The sequence below is a fragment of the Podospora pseudoanserina genome, chromosome 3, assembly GCF_035222485.1.
Source record: "Podospora pseudoanserina strain CBS 124.78 chromosome 3, whole genome shotgun sequence".
NCBI lineage: Eukaryota > Fungi > Ascomycota > Sordariomycetes > Sordariales > Podosporaceae > Podospora > Podospora pseudoanserina.
The window spans coordinates 2,744,421-2,764,756 of record NC_085922.1 but is presented as its reverse complement, the minus strand read 5'-3'; the positions used below and the strand labels follow the sequence as shown (position 1 = coordinate 2,764,756).

At 53.3% G+C, this 20,336-nt stretch overlaps 6 protein-coding genes across 6 annotated transcripts; 2 read left to right on the top strand and 4 right to left on the bottom strand.

The window, feature by feature from the left end:
- The first annotated feature begins 561 nt into the window (after nucleotides 1-561).
- On the top strand, nucleotides 562-3,562 carry DPL1 (Dihydrosphingosine phosphate lyase). Its single transcript, XM_062945901.1, has 3 exons — nucleotides 562-1,065; nucleotides 1,292-1,897; nucleotides 1,952-3,562. Exons 1-3 carry the CDS (start codon nucleotides 956-958, stop codon nucleotides 2,943-2,945), a joined length of 1,710 nt encoding a protein of 569 aa, XP_062801941.1. The 5' UTR covers nucleotides 562-955; the 3' UTR covers nucleotides 2,946-3,562.
- On the bottom strand, nucleotides 3,093-6,037 carry PDK2 ([Pyruvate dehydrogenase (acetyl-transferring)] kinase isozyme 2). Its single transcript, XM_062945900.1, has 4 exons — nucleotides 5,372-6,037; nucleotides 5,156-5,304; nucleotides 4,042-5,048; nucleotides 3,093-3,983 (listed from the first exon to the last, which is right to left on the bottom strand). Exons 1-4 carry the CDS (start codon nucleotides 5,484-5,486, stop codon nucleotides 3,920-3,922), a joined length of 1,335 nt encoding a protein of 444 aa, XP_062801940.1. The 5' UTR covers nucleotides 5,487-6,037; the 3' UTR covers nucleotides 3,093-3,919.
- Nucleotides 6,038-6,252: 215 nt separating this feature from the next.
- On the top strand, nucleotides 6,253-9,470 carry QC764_307900 (uncharacterized protein; the record flags this gene model as incomplete). Its single annotated transcript, XM_062945899.1, has 2 exons — nucleotides 6,253-8,996; nucleotides 9,060-9,470. The coding sequence occupies exons 1-2, from the start codon at nucleotides 7,077-7,079 to the stop codon at nucleotides 9,468-9,470; spliced, it is 2,331 nt and encodes a 776-aa protein (XP_062801939.1). The 5' UTR covers nucleotides 6,253-7,076.
- Nucleotides 9,471-9,733: 263 nt separating this feature from the next.
- On the bottom strand, nucleotides 9,734-11,689 carry QC764_307890 (uncharacterized protein; the record flags this gene model as incomplete). The annotated part of the gene is made up of 1 exon (XM_062945898.1): nucleotides 9,734-11,689. The coding sequence occupies one exon, from the start codon at nucleotides 11,687-11,689 to the stop codon at nucleotides 9,734-9,736; it is 1,956 nt and encodes a 651-aa protein (XP_062801938.1).
- A 2,764-nt stretch (nucleotides 11,690-14,453) lies between these two features.
- On the bottom strand, nucleotides 14,454-16,497 carry QC764_307880 (uncharacterized protein; the record flags this gene model as incomplete). Its single annotated transcript, XM_062945897.1, has 2 exons — nucleotides 14,454-15,626; nucleotides 15,724-16,497. 2 exons carry the CDS (start codon nucleotides 16,495-16,497, stop codon nucleotides 14,454-14,456), a joined length of 1,947 nt encoding a protein of 648 aa, XP_062801937.1.
- An 827-nt stretch (nucleotides 16,498-17,324) lies between these two features.
- QC764_307870 (uncharacterized protein) lies at nucleotides 17,325-20,082 on the bottom strand (the record flags this gene model as incomplete). Its single annotated transcript, XM_062945896.1, has 4 exons — nucleotides 19,099-20,082; nucleotides 18,650-19,047; nucleotides 18,490-18,592; nucleotides 17,325-18,439 (listed from the first exon to the last, which is right to left on the bottom strand). Exons 1-4 carry the CDS (start codon nucleotides 19,484-19,486, stop codon nucleotides 17,325-17,327), a joined length of 2,004 nt encoding a protein of 667 aa, XP_062801936.1. The 5' UTR covers nucleotides 19,487-20,082.
- Between the last annotated feature and the right edge of the window lie 254 nt (nucleotides 20,083-20,336).

Here is a 20,336-nt window from a genome sequence, read left to right as displayed (position 1 = left end):
ATATGGTTGATGCATTTGTGTGTTGTTTTGTTGATGTTTGCTTTGAGATGAGGTGTTGTTTGAGATAGAACAACAGGCAGGTGCTGCAGACCAACTGACCTGGGGACTGTAGAGTTCATGGAAAAACCCAGGGTTGCAACTGATCACTTATCGAGTCATCACCGGTCAGTGACCTCAGGCGAGCTGGCTTCGCTTCGGGATGGTAACGTAACGGTCGAGCAGTAGCGGCGCAGCGCCAAGCATGATCGTGAGCCAGAGGCAGATGCCACGATTGCATCAGATGGTCAGCTTCTTTCCAGATTTCGTAACCAGGCCTCGGAGCTTTTGCTGTGTTGAGAGTGTGACGACGACCTGGGAGGTGGGGAGGGTAGTTTTGGGTGAGGGTATCCTTTTAATCGATCATGCTGAATGGGTGATTGAGTGAGTGTCGTGTTTGGATGAAGAGCATTGGTGACACACCGGCAGCTGTTCTAGCGGAAGACATAGGAAATGCGAATATGTAGGAGGGAAGCTATGTTTTATCGAATGGGATCAGCTACACAAAAAAACCCAGCATGTGATTGTCCTCAGCCAGCGAGGTGCATGACAACGCCTCACTCCCATCTCCAACTTTTGTGTGGGGTTGCCGGGAGCCGCGGGTTCTTTCACACATCACCATCGCGTGGGCAGGCTACCACGCTAATTGGCCCTGCTGGAGAGACAGCCTCCGCTCTTTTGTCTCCAGCGTCACCCGCTAAAGCAAGCCCAGAAGCACTTCCCCAGACATTACTTCCCTTCCATTCATCCCACTTTCACACCATCTACGTGAATCTGTAGGGGGGACTCATCTTGACCCGTTTGTTTTCTTTGGGTCAATTGCTTTTGTTTGTTTGTTTATTTGTTTGTTTATTATAAAGGGGGAATTTTCGACACCAGAGACTGGATTGGTAAAACAACAACAGACCCAAATCTGAAGATGCCCGGCACATCGCGCATGCCGGTTAGCCTGCGGGAGGGCTTCAACAATGTGAGGAATCGGTCGAGGGCGGGGAGCCCGTTGGCATTGGGGATGTTGAACTTGGATTTGTCAGTGAATTTTTTCCCTCTTTTCTCATGTCCCCTTTCTACCTATCTCGGGAGAATCGGTTTATACCAAGCACGCAACTCTGTGATGCAAGCTGCCACACTCCAACTTTCACATAACATCCCGCCCCGAGCGTTGCATATCATTGCCAAGCTCGGCCTCCAAACCAACCTACCTACCATCTTGCGCCAACCTCCACAACTGACAAACCCTCTCCAACAACAACAGAGCCCGCAACCTAATCTTCTTCCTCTTCGTCCTCCGCTGGACCCGTCGCGTTCTATGGAAACTCAAAGGCCGCGGCCTCATCGGCACCATCGTCGAGCTTTACGTCGACCTCCGCCGCATTCTGTACGGTTACTTCCTCCGGATGCCCGGCGTGCGAAACCAAGTCAAGAAACAGGTCGATGAAGCAGTGGGAAAACTCCAGACAAAACTCGTACCGCTCAATGCGACTCGCTATCTCATGCTGCCGAAAGAAGGATGGGACCAGGATGCCGTCCGGAAGGAGTTGCAGACGCTGGCGGATATGGACCACACTCGCTGGGAGGACGGGTTTGTTTCGGGCGCGGTCTATCATGGCGAGGATGAGCTGCTGAAGCTGCAGACGGAGGCGTATGGGAAGTTTACCGTGGCCAATCCTATTCATCCGGATGTTTTCCCTGGGGTGAGGAAGATGGAGGCCGAGGTGGTGGCGATGGTGCTGGGGCTGTTTAACGCGCCTGCTGGGGCGGCGGGTGTGAGCACCAGTGGAGGGACAGAGTCGATTTTGATGGCTTGTTTGAGTGCGAGGCAGAAGGCATACGTCGAGAGGGGTGTTACTGAGCCTGAGATGTACGCCCCCCTATCCATTCCCCATCGATCACCCCCTTCTCTAACCCCCACTAGGATCCTCCCCGAAACAGCCCACGTCGCCTTCCGCAAGGCAGGTCTCTACTTCAAGATCAAAACCCACCTGGTTGCCTGCCCAGCACCAACCTACCAAGCCGACACCCGCGCCATCGCCCGGCTCATCAACTCCAACACTATTCTCCTGGTCGGGTCAGCCCCCAACTTCCCACACGGCATCATCGACGACATCGCCGCCCTGTCCAAACTGGCAGTCAAAAAGTCTGTTCCCCTGCACGTCGACTGCTGCCTTGGCAGCTTTCTGGTGCCGTTCCTCTCCCGAGCGGGGTTCGAAACCCAGCCATTCGACTTTAGACTCAAGGGCGTGACGTCCATCTCTTGCGACACGCACAAGTACGGGTTCGCGCCCAAGGGGAACAGCACCGTCCTCTACCGGACGCAGCAGCTCAGGAGTTACCAGTACTACGTCGATCCAGCCTGGTCGGGCGGTGTGTACGCCTCCCCTGGCATCGCCGGCTCCCGTCCTGGCGCCCTCATTGCGGGGTGCTGGGCTAGTTTGATGTCGACCGGTGAGGACGGGTATCTCCAATCTTGCATTGAAATTGTTGGCGCGACTAAAAAACTTATCGCTCACATCACTACCACGTCTCCTGTTCTGGCGCAAGAGCTGGAGATCTTGGGCAACCCGTTGGTGTCAGTTATTGCGTTTAAGAGCAAGACGCTGAATATTTATGACATTGCCGACGGGATGTCGGCCAAGGGGTGGCATTTGAATGCGCTGCAGAACCCGCCTGCTATTCATGTCGCGCTCACGCTGCCGATTGTGAAAGTGTGGGAGAAGCTCGCAGCGGATCTGGAGGCGGTGGTGGAGCAGGAGAAGGAAAAGGAACGGGCGAGGGTGGCGGAGGGGAAGGGGCAAAGGGGAGGAGGTGGGGATAGCGCTGCGCTTTATGGGGTTGCGGGGAGCCTGCCGAACAAGAGTGTTGTTGTCGAGTTGGCGAGGGGTTTTTTGGATATTCTTTACAAGGCTTAGAGTCAGAGAGAGAGGGGGGGGTGATAATGGGGAAGGAAAGCGATAGATTGCAAGCGAACCAGGTTGGGTTGTGTTTATGATTTGGGAGGTGTTTCTCTTGAGGTGAAGAGTCCATGTTTTTGAACCAAGCCAGGCATGGAATTGATACATATCAAAATTCCACTCATCGCATTTTTGTCATGTAAGAATCGTGGAAATATTTCTTGTTCATATTTCCATATATTCCTTCCTTTACTATACCTTGCTACTACTCCTTGCCAACTTTGGGATCCAACTTTGTTTCAATGACCATAAGATAAAAAAGGGGTATTCTACTACTCTCTCTTGCCTCTCTCTCTTTCCGACTTCAAACTTTGAAACTTCCCGTCACTCTCTCACCCTTTTAGTGAGTCATTCCAGCGAGTGACTCTTCCCCCCTCAATGAAACTTTCGACAAAAGAGACACTCCCCCCCCTTTTCACAAGACAAGGCGGACTTAAATCGTATTCTGCCCATCCTTTCTCCCCCTTTGGCATTGGTTTGCTGCTCTCAACTCCCCTTCCATGCATGCCATAAAAATATAGCGTTTTGTGTGTGTGTGTGTGCGTGCGCGTGTGTTTGCGATAACATATCCCACCCATATAACGCCCCCCGCCCTCTCCTTCCCTTCCATTCCATGAAATCTCCCTGATACCCAAAAAAAGAAAGAAAAAAACATGAATATCATGCCACCCCCAAAATGGCAGACAGCCTCGCAGACAGGGCTAAAGGAACCAGATCACCACCTAGAGCTCACTGTCCCTCCCCCGTCCGCTCAACCAAGCATTATCAGCAACGCCCCCACTGGGATTAATAGTAGCCTCGGCGTCGCCGACCTGCCTCCTTTCCGTCACCTCGAGCTGCTCTGGGCTCTTGAGGCGCTTGCGCATGATATACCGCATCGGCAGCGTCAATCCTTGGGATGTTGTTCTAGCACCCCTCATGACGACTGGTTGCTATTGGAGTGGCTCCGACGAGCTGGACAGGCGGTTGAGGTGGAGGTAGACGTCTGTGCCGTAGCTGTTGGCCGAAATTAGTATGTTGTGACAGTTGAAAAGGGGGAAGAAAATGAACATACCCTTCCATGCTGATCAGCTTAAGGTCCCCACCGAAATACCTCGCGTACAGACGACTTATCGGCAACCCATATCCAAAACCCGCCATGGGAGCCTTAAAGTCGCTCTTGTCGAAATCAGGGTCCAGGTTTGGTGTCCTGTCGACAGTGGTGTACATGTACGTCCAAACAAGCGGGATCGAGCTGCGCGGTATACCGCCGCCCTCGTCCGAAACCTTGATCGTGATATCCTCCTTGCCCTCGGCCACAATCACCTTCGTGACGGGAAACTCCTGCTTGTCCTGGCCGTGCGTCTCGACAACCGCACGCAGCGAGTTCTTGAGCGTTTCAAAGAGCATGTGCGACAGGTGCCCAGGCACGTACATAAAGTTCAAGTTAGGATTGCACACGAGCTGGATCTTGGGCGCCTCGAACAGGCCGTAGTGGTCCTCGCAGACAAAACGCGCGTTCTCGATGGCTTCCTGAGCCAAGTCCTTGACATACGTCTTGGTGCAGATAATACCGACATAGGACGGGTCCCGGTAGTGGCTCTGATCGGTCAGGGCGATGTGCTGCCCGATCAGCATGCGGATGCCGATGCGTGACATGTAGAAGCGATCGAGGAATGACTGGATATTGTTGTCGATCTGCATCCGTTGCCGCTTGCGCTTCCACTCAAGGATGCCCTGCGCCATGGTGGTCACGACGCTATCGTGTCTCCTCTTGATGCGGTGCAGCGTCTGGGCGAACCTCTTGTTGTAAAGCTGCAGCTCGGGCGGCCAGTCTCCCGTGTCGTCGACCATAGCGAAGTATCTTCTTGTTGCGGGGAACTTCCCCTTTGACCAGCCATTGTTGACGGCGTTTTGCTGCGACACTGGCGTCCACGAGTTGTACTGGCCCTCCTCGATGCTTGGGTTCGGTGTCGCCTCGCTCAGCCATTGGTTTCCTTTCCCTCCGGTTATTTGCGCGGGCTTCATTAATCTCTCTCGTACATCTCTGGCGAGGTTCGGTCTTGGTAGTGTTGTGATTTCCTGGACGCCAACAAGATTTCTGGTGAGTCATGCAATTCTTAACCCCCTACACGCTCGCTCAACAGACCCAGGACAACAAAGCGACAACAGCTTCTGTAAAAACATACCTCGAACGACTGCGCATACCAATCTGCCACCTTCTTCACCGATGGCATCTCATTAAGGCCATCGGGCAACGTCTCGAGCTCCTGGACGCGGTGGGCGAGCCGTATGGGGAGCTCTTCGGCGAGGAACTGTGAGGCGCGGAATAGGGTACCTGGGTTACTTAGAATATGGGATAACCAAAACAAAGACAGAACTTGACGAGGCTTCCACAAACTTACCACTGGATGGCTTCTCGCCAAACTGGACCATCTGGCGCAAGCTTACCCCGGTGGCAGGGAAGCTTGCATAATGCCTGATGGTGTCCATCAACTTCTCGCTCTTTTTCCACGACATGACTGCGGCTCAGAGAGGACCAATTGGTGTGGTGATATGTCTCTAGCTGGGCTGGCTGCGGTGTGTTGTGTGGTAGTGGTGCAGGTGCAGCATGAGGCGCTCACAAGGCAAAGACGACGCAACAAGAGTGGACTCGAGGCGGGCAACAACGGCTTTCTCGGTACGGGTACGGGGGTCCGGGGCCCAGAGAAAGAGAGGCTTCTGTGACTTCGCTACAGCCGAGGCAAGGCAAGCGGATCCAGCTGTCTCCCCAATGACGCAGCGCACCGGTGTGCCGGAGGCTTCTCGGTTGAAGTGTGGCTTCAGTGGGTGTTCAGTGATGTAACCGCCTGTAGGAGATAGCAATCTGTGTTGACAAGTCAAGTGCCGGATAGGAACAATCCTGTCAAGGACGGGAGTCAAGACAGAGTCAGGAGTAGGAGTAGAGAAAGTGGTGAGTGGTGAGTGGTGTAGTAGGAGTAGGAGGAAGACGAGGTCAGGTAGGTAGGTAGGTACCGGGAGGGGTGTCAGATGTTCATGTGCTTTTCCCGGGATACAGGCCGTTCCAGGGTTTTTGGTGGTGACCCGATGGGTTGTGTGGCGCCCCGCTAGCTGAATAATGACGGACCGCTGTGACGATGCAGAGCCGGATTTGTGCTGCTGTACCCCACATCGAAGCTCCCGTCCGCTGCGGGGCATCTGTTTTCCCCTTCTTGGCTCCCCCTTCACAATCCATGGATATCACTTGTCTTGTCTGTATCACATATATCTGGCATGTCTCGATTTCTCTCTGCAATATCTGAATCTCAGGATCCTGCAACGGTTTTTGTCTTGGGGCCTCGTTCCTGTCGCTCCCGCCGGTGCCTCACCGGCTACCTGCTGGATATCTGTTCCATCTGGCAGCTAAAGATTAATCTGCAGTTATTCAACCTCCAGTTGACATCATGATCTTAATTCAGCACTCAGGCATTGGAGATGACTTGGAGAACAACCCCACAAAAGACTTCCGACAAATATGGCGCATACATTCAAACTGTTGATATCTCACAAGATGAGCAGCCGATGATCCTCCTGTCTTGTTGATGAGCTGGCATCAGACGACAGACAGGTCGGAGATATGTCGCTGTTCCGTCGCATTTCGACATCCGAACGGCTCGGTAGAAGAGGTCCTGCATACCCGGGCATGCGGAAGATTGCTGGGCGACAGCAGCCTCATCAGCTGAAGAGGGTTGCCCTGTTACACCGAGCTCACCCTGGGAGTTCACCTTGGTCGCTCACCTGGACTGCTGACCTTGACCGGGTCTTGGCTCAAGCAGTAAAGTGGGGCAGCCGTTTGAAGCCTCACGATTTGCTTGGCTCAACTCACCACCGCATCGGTGTTGTTGCTGTGTGGTGTACGGTGTGCCTCTCATAGATGACCACCCAACGACCTGTGAATGCCGCCCTCAATGTGAATCCATCATATCCAACTGTCGCGGTTAATCAGAGGAGGACAGTTTTTGAATACTACCAATGTCTTGACAACCTGTTTCCATTAACAACTGACGACGTTACGACGACTTTACAAGCCCTGGTGTTAATAACCCCGTTTCTGTAAACAAAGACAGCACCATGTCGGGCGATGAAAACACGGACGAGTGGGAACCTATACCATCGCTTTCATCACTTTCGCCGTTTTCCTCCCCCGCTTTGTCCTTTTTGCTCCTCAGCAAGACCGATTTGGCCCACGATTCGGATCATCCGAGTTTTCACAGCAGTAGGCACGATGATGATGTCTTGTCTCACACACCACCACCCGCCACCACTCCCCGACCACCCAAAACACCCCCCCTTCTCACACCTTCCCCACCATCTACTTCCCGGTCAATGCATGGTTCTCATCTTCGGACTCCAACACAGCCATCTCCCTTGCAGCTGAGCAGTAGTGTTGTTGGATTGGGTCTTGGTCATCTTGGGATTGGGCCACCGATGGTATCGCCGCTGCAACAAAAGGTTCCTGCTTGGATGTCGGCTGGCCATCATGAGGAGGTTATTGAGGAGGAGACGAGCATTACTCATGATGCGGATGATGAGGATGAGGAGGATGAGAGGGATGAGGGGGAGGTTATGAATAGGCAGAGTCTGATTTATGATCGAGGGGTTGATCATGAAGTCGAGGACGAGCAGCGGCCTGAGAGGAGTGAGCGAGACATCATGATGAGATTGAGTCAGATCTACGGCCATAAATTTGAAGATGAGAGTGAGAAGGATGAGCCACGAGGAGAAAGCAGGCAGGTTCTCAGCCATGACAGAGAGGCTGATGATGAGGATGAGGATGAAGACGACGATGGGGAGGAGGATGGGACTGATGAGGAGGATGAGGTTGATGAAGTAGATAAAGGCGAGAACGGAGCTGAATATGAAGATGGGGATGAGCAGGAGTCAGACGACCAAGAATTTGGGGATGGGCAAAATCCTGCTTATGACCAAGGAACCGACGAGGAAAGCGAGGGTGAAACGGAGGGGCAGCGGGTTGTGGACAGGCAGAGCGTTGTTTACAACCCACGACCTCATGGTGAAAGTGAAGACGAGACAAACGAGCAGGTCATGAACAGGCAGGACCTTTTCAGGGATCAGGAAGGCGATGATCAAAGTGACGGTGACACAAATCAGCACTCCATGGACAGGCAGGGCCTTATCTGGGAGCAACAACACGATCATCATAGTGAGGGTGACACGAACAACGAGGTAATGAACAGGCTGGATCTTTTTCAGGCTCAGGCAGGCGATGACCAAAGCGAGGGCGATACGAATGACGAGGTCATGGAGAGGCAAAATCTTCCCTGTGAACGGGAAACCGACAGACTGCAGCAGAGTTTTATCTACGACCACGACCAACCGACCGATGAAATCACCCAAAACAGCAAAGCGATTCTGGTCGACCGCCTAGAAGGCTTGCTCCACCGATTAGCAACTTCAAATCCAACAGCCGACCTCGACACCATCGACATCTTACATGCCAAAGTAGACGAAATGGAAAGAGCCCTCTCAGCCACCTCGCCCAGGAAACCAAACACATCTAGGAGGCTATCATCAGAACTAGAACCCCTCCAACACTCCCAGGAGACCACCGCCCACTCCTCCGTCCAAGAACACCGCAACCAATCCCCCACCCACACCAGCAACATCAACCTCCACCAGTCCATAGAATCAATGCCCGACACCCTCTCCCCCTCCGCCTCCCTCGCCCAACTGCGCCGCTCCCTCATCCTCCCCCCCGCCCTCGCAACCACACCACCGCCCTGGCTCCTGCCGTCAGCAGTCCTCTCCCCGATCAAATCAAGCGAGATTTTCTCTACTTCAATCTCCTCCCCAACCCAACCAGAACTCGACGCAGCAGCCGAAGCCACAAACGAAGCCCTCGAAGCAGCCAAGGAAGCCGCCCGGGCGCACTCGGAAATGACGGAGCGGATCGCCGCCGAGGCGGACGAGTTGCGACGGGATCTGGTGGTCATGGTGGAGAGGTTGAAGAACAGGAGGGAGGAGACTGATGTATTGCCCCTTTTCCCCCTTGGGTCTTGAATATATGCTGATGATGACGATGTAATCTTTTAGCATATCCACACCCTCCTCATCCAACGCGCCGAGGCGGCTGCCGAACGGATTTTGGATCTGGAAAAAGAGCTTTCCGATCTGGAGGATGACCTTGCGTCTAGCGAGTCAGAGCTGAGGCACTTGAGGCTGAAGCTGAGGGCGGTGGAGACGCTGGTGGGGGAGTTTGTCGACCCGGACGAGACGGACCCGGAGCTGTTTAGGTGTATTGAGAACTGGAAGGAGGATTGGAGGGTGGTGAGGGAAAGGATGAGGGAGCGGAAGAGGGGGAGGAAGGAGAGGAGGACGAGGTTGAGGAGGAGGGAGATGATGGGGGTGGGGAATGAGGAGGTGGAGGAAGGGGAGGAGGAGGGAGAGAGTACGTTGACTAGTTTGGGGGGGGTTGGTATGGGGGAGCAGGGAAAAGGGTTGTGATTTTATGGAGAGAGTTTTTTGTATGTGATACCCTGTGAGTACCTACCTACCAAGCAAGTTATGGAGTTTTAGGGTTGATATGGGTTGACGAGTCTCAATTATTAAATTATAACTGGTTGGGGGTTTTCCTTTTCAATTTTCTTTTCTTTTCTTTTTTTTTTTGTTTCCCACAATAGCACTTTTGAGCTTAGATATTGATTATATCCAAACGGGAAGTCTCCAAAATCCCTTCCCTCCCAGAAAGAACAGCAGCCTCTTTTCTCTCAGTCAATATGAATCCTCCACAACTCCCTCCCACCCCCACTAACAAACTCAGTCCGCGTATGCATCATGGCAAAGTCATCACTCACCACCACATCCCCCTTGCTCCACGCGTGCCGGTAGCACACCCGCCTGTCATACAGCAAATCACCCAACACGCCCCTCACAACCTCATCCGTCAACCCCATCCCTCCCTGTCCCCTTTCCGAAATTTTCAGTCTGGTATTCATTGGCCCAAACTTTGTCTTTGACTCGGGCCAGTGCTCGTGATACCTCAGACAGGGAAGTTTCGTCGTGGGGTGCTCCACCACCAGCGGCAGACCCGACAGGCTTACCCCCCCGAACGCAGTCGTGTTCAGCGACATGGTGCACTCTTTCAAGACATCCAAGCTAACAACATGCTTGTAATTCTGTTCCAGATATCGAAACAGCAACCTGCTCGCGGCGAACAGTGTCAAGCCCGTGTTGGAAGGGGAGGGGGTGACGGCAACAAACATCTGAAACCTCGGCGGTAGAGAACTTAGCTTTCCCGTCTCCGGATCTTGCGTTGTTTTGAAGACACCGTCGTAGTGAAACGCCATTTTCTCTGCCGATAGGGAAGAGACAACTGGGTTCCCCTTCTCGTCAAATTCTGTCCCGACGTCTTTGACGGACATGATGACTTCGTACCGGCCTGGCCAGCCGAGGGTGGTGCCCATTTCTTTGGCTTTTTGGATGAAGAGGTCGCGGTTGGTGGTTTGTTTGAAGCCTCGGAGGCAGATGGGGGAGTTGTGCTCTGCTAGGGCGCGGATGGAGAGGATGGGGATGGAGGTGATGGGGAGGGAGTTGGGGACGAGGGGTTGGATGAGGAGGCCGCAGGGGTAGAGGGGCTGGATGAAGACTTGGGGGGAGTTCCAGAAAAGGGGGGATTTCTCGCGGTAGTAGCTCCCGTGGCCGGAGTGGGAGAGTATGAGTTCGAAAGAGGGGTCAGAGTCGAATTGGGAGCGGGGGAGGGAGAGGATTGTGCCGTCTGCTTTGAGGCCTAGGCAGCAGTGCCAGGGGGTGGTGCCGGGGGTGGTGTTGGGTAGGAGGCTGATGGGGAGCTTGGTGTTGGTTTGGGTTTTGGGGTTGGGGTTGGACACTGAGCCCTTCGGGTGAATAGACAGACGGAGATGGTTGGGAAAGCGTTCTCGAACAGCCCTCGCAAAGGCGTCGCCTCGCATGAGCATGTTTTTGGCGATGTGCTCGGTGCCCCTCTTGAACTTTGACTTTGACCGGTCCGAACCCAAGGGATAGACATGCCTGAGGTCTGTCTCGAGGAACTTGATGTACCCGCGGTACGTCATGCAAGTGTCCTCGTTGCAGCAGATCTCAACCGAGGCGTCAAAGTCAGGGCGGCCAAAGGTGTTGAGGAGCGCCCTGCGAAACTCGGTGGCATTGGCGACGTATGTGATCTCATCCAGGTCATTTCCGGGAAACACATGGAGAAGATCTTGGAGACGAGAGAACTTGATGTTGTTGCCGAACCCCTTTTCGACAGCGAGGTCACGGAGTGCTTGACCATATGCCCAGACATGTCTGTCGGGAACGCCCAGGAGGTCGTTGTATACCAGCCCATCGGAGATAATGGTCAGCTCTGCTCCTGGGGGGTAGATGTCCTCAATGGCGGCACACAGCCCGTTCAAGTGGGCCAGGGCAAACTGCTCTGCCATATCGGGAAGACGGCCGAGGACCTTGCACTTGTCGTTTGGGGACTTGAAAGGAAAGGCGGGGAGACACATCTTGATGGTCTGATTGGCCCAGACCTGGGCGTAGATAAGAACAAAGAACTTGAACATGTCGTGGTTATCCGAGGTCTCAGATCCCAATCCCGATCTGTTGAGACGGTATTTGTAGATGACCTTGAGGACAGCCGACGCTTTCATAGCTAGAGCTTCGTCAAACCCAGCCGTGCTGTTGAAGGCGTAGGTGTTTGCCATGCTGAAGTGGACTCAGACACCCAGAGCATAGGGCAAGGGTGAGAAGAAGCAGATAACAAAAGCTCTGAATGACAGTTGAGTAGGGGGTAGTCTCAAAGAGAAAAGCAATGCTGTGAATGCTGAAAACCGGTTGAATCTCGAGAGCAGATGGCACGGAACAGCCAGACTGTTTTGATTCTTATACTTCCATGTCCCCCTTGTTCTTCATCGATCGCCGAGGTGGCTTCCCCCCCGAATCCTCCCTTATAGCAAACATCTTGACTCTCTTCGCCTCCTCCCTCGCTAGGTCCAGATCACTGGGCAACACGGGAACTTGCGGGGTTGTCGAGGTGTCACAGTATACACTGTGCCTTGGTGGACGTTGAGCCACCATTCTGGTTGCTCCATATCGTGGAAATGTTAGGGCTTCAGTTGCCAAGTTAGTTAGTCTCCTTGTACTACTTTGTCAATCGATATCGGACCATAGCACGGGGCCAAAATCCACTCGATTCGGTCATCATGTGAAGGCTGTGTGAGCTCGAACCTCTGATCAAACATACCAACATGACAACCTTCTTCCACCTCTAGCCAAACTCGCACATCGCAGCTGCGACGCCACCATCACCGCCTAAACTCCCAAGGCCCCCCTATCTCCAATCCTCAGACCATTTTGCCCTACCCCATGACCAAGTCAACAGCTCCCTTACCTTAATTACTAGCTTAAGTTGCTCTGCCACCTCGTCACAGCTTCGAGCTTGCTTGCTTGAGGTGGGTAGAGTCCGAACACGAGTCTGCCGTGCTTCTTTCAAGGCCTGAAAACAGCTGCCTGTCTTTCTTGAACCTCCCTTCGCAACCAAAGTTGTGGTGGAAGTGGTCACATGAATGCTCACCTAATGCACCCCCTTTCTTTCATCACCAACGGTCTAGAAGCCAAATGCCGGTGCTTCATTGACCTCTGGCCAATCATACTTTGTCGTGGATGTCTCGGTTTGTCAATTATTGTCTTCCTAATGTTGATATATACTAGCTGGGCGAGTAGTAGTGATGACGCAGCCTTGTCAAGGCGGGATACCTAGGGGTGGGGATGACTTCACCAACGACAAGAACTTGTGTTTATCATGTGAAAGAGTTTTACCCAACTTTTATACAACACTTGTTGTTAGAATTCGGTGAGCAATGTCAGCCAAACGTGGCAGCCGATAACCTGTAGTCGGGCCTCGAGTGAAACATCTTCCTCTACCTCCGGGTAATGTACCCGCGTTAGGAGTGGTCAGACCTGGGGCCTGAAAGACCCCTTTCACGCAGCAAAGGCTCGGACTGATAAAACCTTTCAAAGTAGGTCAAGATAGGTCCTCGCCGAAACCCTTCAAAGCAAATCAAATACGTACCTCGCCTTCTCCTTGCCTTACAACCTGCCCTCATTGAATCTATACACCAAATTCAACACTGTGACCCGGATGGATATGCGCGCAAAAGGAAACTTCTGATTGGTCCTTCTGGATTGACTGATAGTTTAGGTTGGCACCTGCGCCGTGTCCCCTTACAGAACCCTGACTCAGATAACCAGGGTTGCGGCCGTGTGTGTTAACGTGCATCACCAACAACACCACCATAGCCACGTCACCCGCTTGCGACGACATCCACAAGCAGTCAGCTGTCTAACTGCGCTGGTGTAGTGTTGTTGGTGACAGTCATGCTACCGGTATTCACTCCAGGAGCAGTCGCCGAAGCTATCCAAAGACATCATCCCCATGCGCAACCCTAATCCCCACCCTTGATTCCCAGCTGTAAAAGGGGGTTGTCTGAAAAGAAAGATAAAAGGGGTTGTACATACCTCAAATATCTTCGAACTATCCCTCCAAGTCTATACCCAATAACATCCCACCCTACAACCCAAAAGCACCCGTACTCACCCCCTTTCCCCCCAAACCTCACCGCAGACCCCGAAACCCAACCGCGCTCGCGGGCGAAACCACCGCCTCCCCACCCACCCTCACCTATTTCACCACCGCTACCGCCTCTCCCGCAGCAGATGGAAGAGGACAGCTAACTGCGCTTGCTGCCCCTCCTCCTCCTCTCCCGGGTAATCTCTGGGACGGTTGGGAGGAAGGCATCATGTGCCAGCCCAGCCAACATGGTCGACAACAACAATGCCATCGCGGCCAACATGAAATAGATGAAGCTGGAGAAGAGAGGTGATGTTGGTGCAGAGTGCATGTAGCTCACGTACCCGAGAAAGGGAACGTGGGTTGGGTGGTGGTGTATTGATGCTGAGGATTTGTCTTGGTGGGTTGCGGTGGGCTGGATCGTGGCTGTCTGATTCTCGCAAGCAGGAAAGATAAGGGTGGTATTTGTCCAATACGTGTCAAAAGACGCCCGTAGTCTGACCTCCGTCTCGGCGGTCTAATTGTTCATTCTTACTTCCATCTTTTTCCAAGCCATGGGTTATATTTCCAATGACTAGCTTCATTCATGTCTGAGAAAGGACAGAAATGAATATTGACCGATACTTGACAATGGGTTGACGGCTAATGCTGACATCGTTATGGGTAAAGATTATGAGAGCTCTTCTTCGAGGAAGATGGTTGGCTTTGTGAAAAGAAGGTTTATAACCGAAGTTTCTTGCGGAGAACCTGTTGGTTTGATAGAAATATAGAGATATATCAACCACAGATCCCAGACTTAGATGGCAATAAGACGTCCCTGACAACCAGAGTCATACAATCTTAATCAACTAGTAAATCCAACCCAGTAATTATCCCGAACACCCACCTCCCATCCAGCATCAAACCCTCCCCGCCCCATCCATCCCCCCAACAACCCCTTTCTTCTCCCCCAAAAACTCTCCCTCCTCCCCACTATCCCCATCCAACCCCTCCTCCCCCGGATGAACCGGCTTCCTCCCCCCCTTCCGCCTCATCACGTACCTCCCCCAAAACCACCCCGCCTGCCTCGCCCCAAAAGCCATCATCCTCCTCAAATCCACATCAAAAACCCTATCCAGCTCCTCCAACGTCTTCTCCTTCGTCTCAGGCACCAAAAACAACACCAAGAAAAACCCAACAATATTCCACCCCCCATACCAGCTAAAAGCGCCCTGCGGCCTGAACGCCTCCAGTAAACTCGGCCACGTAAGCGCCAGAACAAAATTGAAGAACCACGTCGTTGCCGTCGCGAAGCTCATCCCTATGGCGCGGATATACAGCGGGTATGCTTCTGCTGAATAGGTAAATGGCACGGGGCCCTCGCCGGGGCTGTAGACGATGCCGAAGAGGTAGATTCCCAAGGCTATACACCCGATGTGTGCTGGACTGTCTTCTGGTATCCAGAAGCTGAAACCAGTGAAGAACATGAATAGTGCCATCAGCGGGAAGGTGGTGAGCAGTAAATTGCGCCGGCCGTACGTGTCGATGGTGTAAAAGGCTGGTATGGCAAACAGGAAGTTGATGACTCCAAATCCCAAGCTTGCTGCCAGAGCCTCGACCTCAGAATACCCAGCCTCCCTGAAAATTTCACTGGAAAAGTAGGCAATGACATTGACACCGCAGAATTGCTGCATAAACATGACAATCTCAGAAGCAATCATGGCATTTCTGTTGCGTCGGATGGTAAAGACCTCCTTGATGCGGTTGCGTGTTCCAATGTTGGCCGTGGTCTGCTCTTCGGCCTTGAGCAGGGTGTGCGTGTAAAACAGATCCCTGGCCGCCTGGACTTTCTCATGGCGAAGTTGACAGACCGAAGCAAACGCATCCTTGTGGCGGTTCTTGGTGAGATACCATCTGGGTGACTCGGGGCAGACGTAGGCGAGACAACAGACAACGACGGCTGGAATGAGGGCGGAACCCATCATCAACCGCCAGTTGAGACCCAGGGGGATGCCGCGGTCAGGAACAGGGTAGAAGGCCAAGTCGGCAACGTAACCGATCATAATACCGAAGGCCGTCCACATTTGCCATTGCTTTGTGGTTGTCAGCAATATGCTCACTGGTTGAAGGCGATGCCTCGAGAGGTGGATACAAGATGCCAAGGACTCAGGGGTAAAAGGGGGTGCTCACCATGACCAGGGCTCCTCTCAGTCTTGGCGGAGAGCACTCTGCGGCGAAAATCGGTGTAGTTGCGCTCTTGGGTCCAATACCAAATCCCAAGAAAAACCGTGCGATAAACATATGATACCAGGTGTTCGTAAACGCCTGCCAGAAGCATGCCAACGCCGAAATAGCACAAGAGATGAAGATTGTGCCTCTTCTCCCAAACCTCTTATTCATAGGCTCAGTCACCCAGCAACCAACAATGGCACAGCACAAATACGGAGCGCCGTTAGTGAGACCAATCAACCAGGTGTCCTCAGCGATTCCAAAGGCTTCCTTGTAAAAGATCTGGGCGCCATTGACAACTGTCTCATCCATGCCCTGAACAGCGGCACAGAGAGAGCAGATGGCAATGACCCAGTAAAGCATCCGGGGGTTGGACCACTTGTGGGTTGTCTCACGTTCTAGAACTTCCCTCTCGCGATCGGTAAGCTCCAGGATGGAGCTGTAGTCAGTCTGGTTGCTAGCGATAACTGCACCGAGACGGAAAGCGCGGAGGTCCTCATCGCTGGTCAGCCCGGCGTTAACGGCATACTCCTCGCCCATCTGGTAAAGTCGTTCATGGCTCAAACCAGCGAGGGGGTTTGCGAGCTTCCTGGAGGCTTCCAGGCGTTGGTGCTTGAGAGACTCTGGTGAGCCATGGTGGGATGAAGCGGTGCCTGTATCGTCATGGTGAGCGTACGAGGCTTTGGAGGTGGTTGAGTTGGAGCGGTTGTGGGCCTTGTCAGCGTCGACAGCCATTGTGAGGGTGGATGATAGCAACAGTTGATCAAAAACGATATCCAAGACCCAAGAGGGCAAACCATCATATATCTCCCACCATATTGTCCCCGAGATACTCAGGTCTCGGACTTGTGTTCACCTATGACATAGGTAGTCAGGGGAGGGGCATCCGAGCCGTTCATCATCCAACCAGATTTCATGGCAGCAAGGACAAAGATTGGGTTACACGGTGCCGTGTGTAGGCGCCATTCAACGGAGTGTGTAGTCGGAAAGACGGCGCACAATGGAAGAGCCGGCACCGGGAGGCATGTCAGATGGCGGGATGCCAACTACGTCATCCGGCGACCGCGGGAGGTGTGCCGTGCAGGGAGAAAGCAACAAGGTACAGGAAACCGGCGATAGCCTCTGTTTCCCTCGATGCAAAGTGCTGCAGCTGCATGCGCGACAAAGATTGTTTTTGAAGGATTTCGGATCGGCAGCATTGAGGGTGGTAGAGGTGGGGTGAAATGGCAGATGATGATGTCGATCGTGGGGAGCCCGATGCCGTTGGCTCTTGCCAGAAGTCGATTCAAGCTTTCCAAGTCGGCTCACTCAAGCCACGAGCTCCTTCCCGAAATGGGGTGTCCAAGAGTCGGTGAGAGGCTTAATGGGATGAAGAGGAAGGTACGAGTTATCAAGGGTGAATAATTTTAAAATTAAATCGCAACAAAAGCTTACACGGCGCAGGCAGTACCTATCTATCCTAAGGAGCGAGTAGCTAGCGATACGAGTATAAGGTACGAAGAAAACCCAGACAATGACAAAGCAATGTACCAACAGCAACGTACAAATCTCACACACCACACTCAAGCCATGGCTGACTTTCCTGTAAAGAAATCTCCCCACGTCGGGGCACGTCCCAAGTTGCCCGCTCTTTCATCTTGGACAATCACAGAACTCCTTCGGTTGGGACGACCAAGGCCTCCTTTTCGGTCCGTGTTGCTCACCACCGAGGCCGATCTTCGACTGCCTCTGTCCCTTCTGTCTGCCTCCCTTTCTCGTCCTCTGGCCTTGGAGTCTCGGGCATCTCTCTCTCTGTCACGATCACGCTCCCGCTCCCGCTCCCGCTCCCGCTCCCTATCTCTTTCGCGTTCTCTTTCTCGTTCACGCTCTCGCTCTCTTTGCTCCGACCGGTGAGGATATATGGTAGCATCAGACGACGACCTGGTGTATCCCCTCTCCTCTCTTCCACTTGCCCCTGATACGGAGCTTCTGTGATAGGGGGCAGGTGAGCTACGTCGGCGAGAACTTGTTGTCGAAGGGGGTCCGGTCCGCGAGGGGGGGCGAGTGGGCAAGCCAAGTCCCGTTGTTGATCGCGATAATGGAGGGTCTCGCCTCGCGGAGCCATTACTCTCGTATGGTCTTCCTGGAAGGTCGCGGTAGTTTCGCTCGCGCTCACGGTCACCTCTCCGGTAGTCATCATCCACGGCCGCCCCGGAGACTGAGGAGGGAGGTGACGGAATGCCAACGGATGAGGGCTTATATCGAGACCTAGGGCTAACAGCGCGCGATTGAGATGGCCGTCGTTCCTGGAGACTCGGTTTGGGCGGCGGAGACAACAGTCCCAAAGCTTCCTGTACCACTCGAAGGGCGGCGCTGAACTTTCCCCGGGATGCTGGGTCGGCCTTCTCCGGCAAAAGGTGACGGGATATCTGCTTCGGAAGTCTTTCTAGCTTGCCGTCAAGTGGACTCTCGGCATTAATGGGCAGCATCGTGATCACCTTGGCGAACCTGCGAGCCTCTTCATCAGGATGCGCCCTCATGGCTAACGTTATCCACTGAGTCCATCCGTGGAGGGTCAAGCCAGGCACCGTCGGCCTACATCCGGGTGCTGAAGGTGCCAAGTGATATTCGAACCCGAGCTGGTCATACAGCTCGGACAATCTGACATGGACGTCTTGATTCCGGCTTCGAAATATTTCTGCACCTCGGTCAGCCTCACACAGTAGCTGAAAGATGGATTTAACATACCGAGGAATGAAACTGCCTCACACTCGATGTTGTGCTGGGAGTAGAAAGCTGCCATCTTTTGAGGAGCCATCACCAACGTCTTTTGTGGCATAAATTCATCGAGCTACAACAGAAGACGCGTTAGTTTGTTTCTTACCAATCATCGACTCGCTCTACTTACAATGTATTGACCAAGACCTTTCAACACTTGCTCCCATCTTTTTGTTGGCGCTCCCTTTTCGTCGAACAGCGGACCCCATTTGAGATCAACAGCGGAAATCTCAACCACGGGTGTCTTTACACCCGGAAACGGACCCGCCGGGTGGCCGCCAAACGAGAAGGGCCGCACTGGTGAACTGAACTGAACACCGGATGGTGATCGGGGTGCTAGCTCAGGGAAGGCTGAGGTTGTCTGACCGGTGACTATCCGAGGAGCTGTTTGCCGAGGAGACGGCGCTCTGTTGATATGTCCCGGGTAAGTGGGTGGTTGGAGTCGAATACCTGGTGTAGTCAATGGTGATGCCCCGGCATGGCGGTCTTCATGGTCTGGGGCCGATGTGGTGCCTCGAAATTTACCCACTACAATCTGATCAGCAATCTACTAGGAAACGCCTTGATAGGTTCACATACGTTCTGTCTCCAGTTTTGAGACTTTGTTGACAAGGTCCTCGAGCACCTTTGCCTGTGCAGACTCGATCGGAGTTTGAGCTCGCTGGAAGCCAACATTTGCCTGCGGTACGTTCAACGGCGGGACGCGAGGCCTTTCCGCCCTCAAAGGGTTGGCCATGTTGTTCTTGATGGCCTCGACCGGGCTTGCCTCTGTGTCGGATTCAGCATCTTCACTGCTGTTGGAATCGTCAAATTCGGTGCTGTCGCTATTATCAGGGTTCTCGAAGGTCAAGTGCGGTAGCTTAGGAGGCAGAGAAGTGCCCGTGGGTGGAGGATGCAAAGTAACTGGTGCCCCGGCAGCCTGTCCGGTCCAGTTGCTCGGCTGTGTAGAAGAGTTCATGGGGAGCATTATGGAGAACGGTATCTCAGTGGTGAGTCCTGATCAAAGAACAGAGAAAAGCTAAGCATATGTGCAGAAACTGTTGCCCCGTTACAGCCGAGCTGTGTAAAGGGCGGAGTACGTGGGTGCAAGAGAGAAGAGAAAGTATAATCGAGGAAGCAAAGCGAGCTAACTGGCAGAAGAAGGTGCAGAACTTGGACAACCTCTTGACAATATATCCATCTCGCAAGCCGTAGCCCGGGCGCTGGCCAACCTCCCATCTCTAGCTGATCAATCCATGACTTCCAGATGCGAACCATGGGATGTGGATCCGCCTTACGAAACTATGGAATCTTGAGAGATTCCCCCCCCGAATTTCCAATTCACTGGCGAGGATTTTCTTCCATGCTTGGAAACGATGCAGCATATGTCGCCGAAGCTGATACACAAAAGAGGCCACTTACGCAAGCCGCCGGACCACCCACACATACGGGCGCATGAAGAAACCATGGGTGAATCGCAGAGCCGATCTGGAAGGACCAGACGCGTTCTTGTTGGTGGGCTTCGGCCGGGGAAGAAGGTGGTGTACGACATGGCACAGAAGCCCCGGCAGACACAAGGTTGCCTTGCCATGACTCCATTGCCAACCACGTTTGTCAATACTTGGTATATGATCTGTAGGATCCTCGGTATGTGTGTCTGCTCACTGGCAGATAGCCAATAGTAAGTCCCATACCGATGTTATACAGACCTCCTCCGGGCAATGCTGGGCGCGGGAGGCCGCAGCCTTGGCAGGTCTCAAGCTTGAGCTCTCAACTCTTACGCGGAAGCTTGTACATCTTTCACACAGCATCGTATGTCGCATGAGAAAGAGGAGGGT

What these genes read in the sequence shown, in the direction of transcription:
- PDK2 (XM_062945900.1), bottom strand. Translation starts at nt 5,486, where the DNA reads ATGTCGTGGAAAAAGAGCGAGAAGTTGATGGACACCATCAGGCATTAT. An exon ending in GGTATGCGCAGTCGTTCGAG is followed by an intron (nt 5,049 to 5,155) that starts GTATGTTTTTAC and finishes GTTGGCGTCCAG; the next exon opens with GAAATCACAACACTACCAAG. An exon ending in AAGCTGATCAGCATGGAAGG is followed by an intron (nt 3,984 to 4,041) that starts GTATGTTCATTT and finishes TTCGGCCAACAG; the next exon opens with CTACGGCACAGACGTCTACC.
- DPL1 (XM_062945901.1), top strand. Translation starts at nt 956, where the DNA reads ATGCCCGGCACATCGCGCATGCCGGTTAGCCTGCGGGAGGGCTTCAAC. An exon ending in GGGATGTTGAACTTGGATTT is followed by an intron (nt 1,066 to 1,291) that starts GTCAGTGAATTT and finishes CAACAACAACAG; the next exon opens with AGCCCGCAACCTAATCTTCT. An exon ending in GGTGTTACTGAGCCTGAGAT is followed by an intron (nt 1,898 to 1,951) that starts GTACGCCCCCCT and finishes AACCCCCACTAG; the next exon opens with GATCCTCCCCGAAACAGCCC.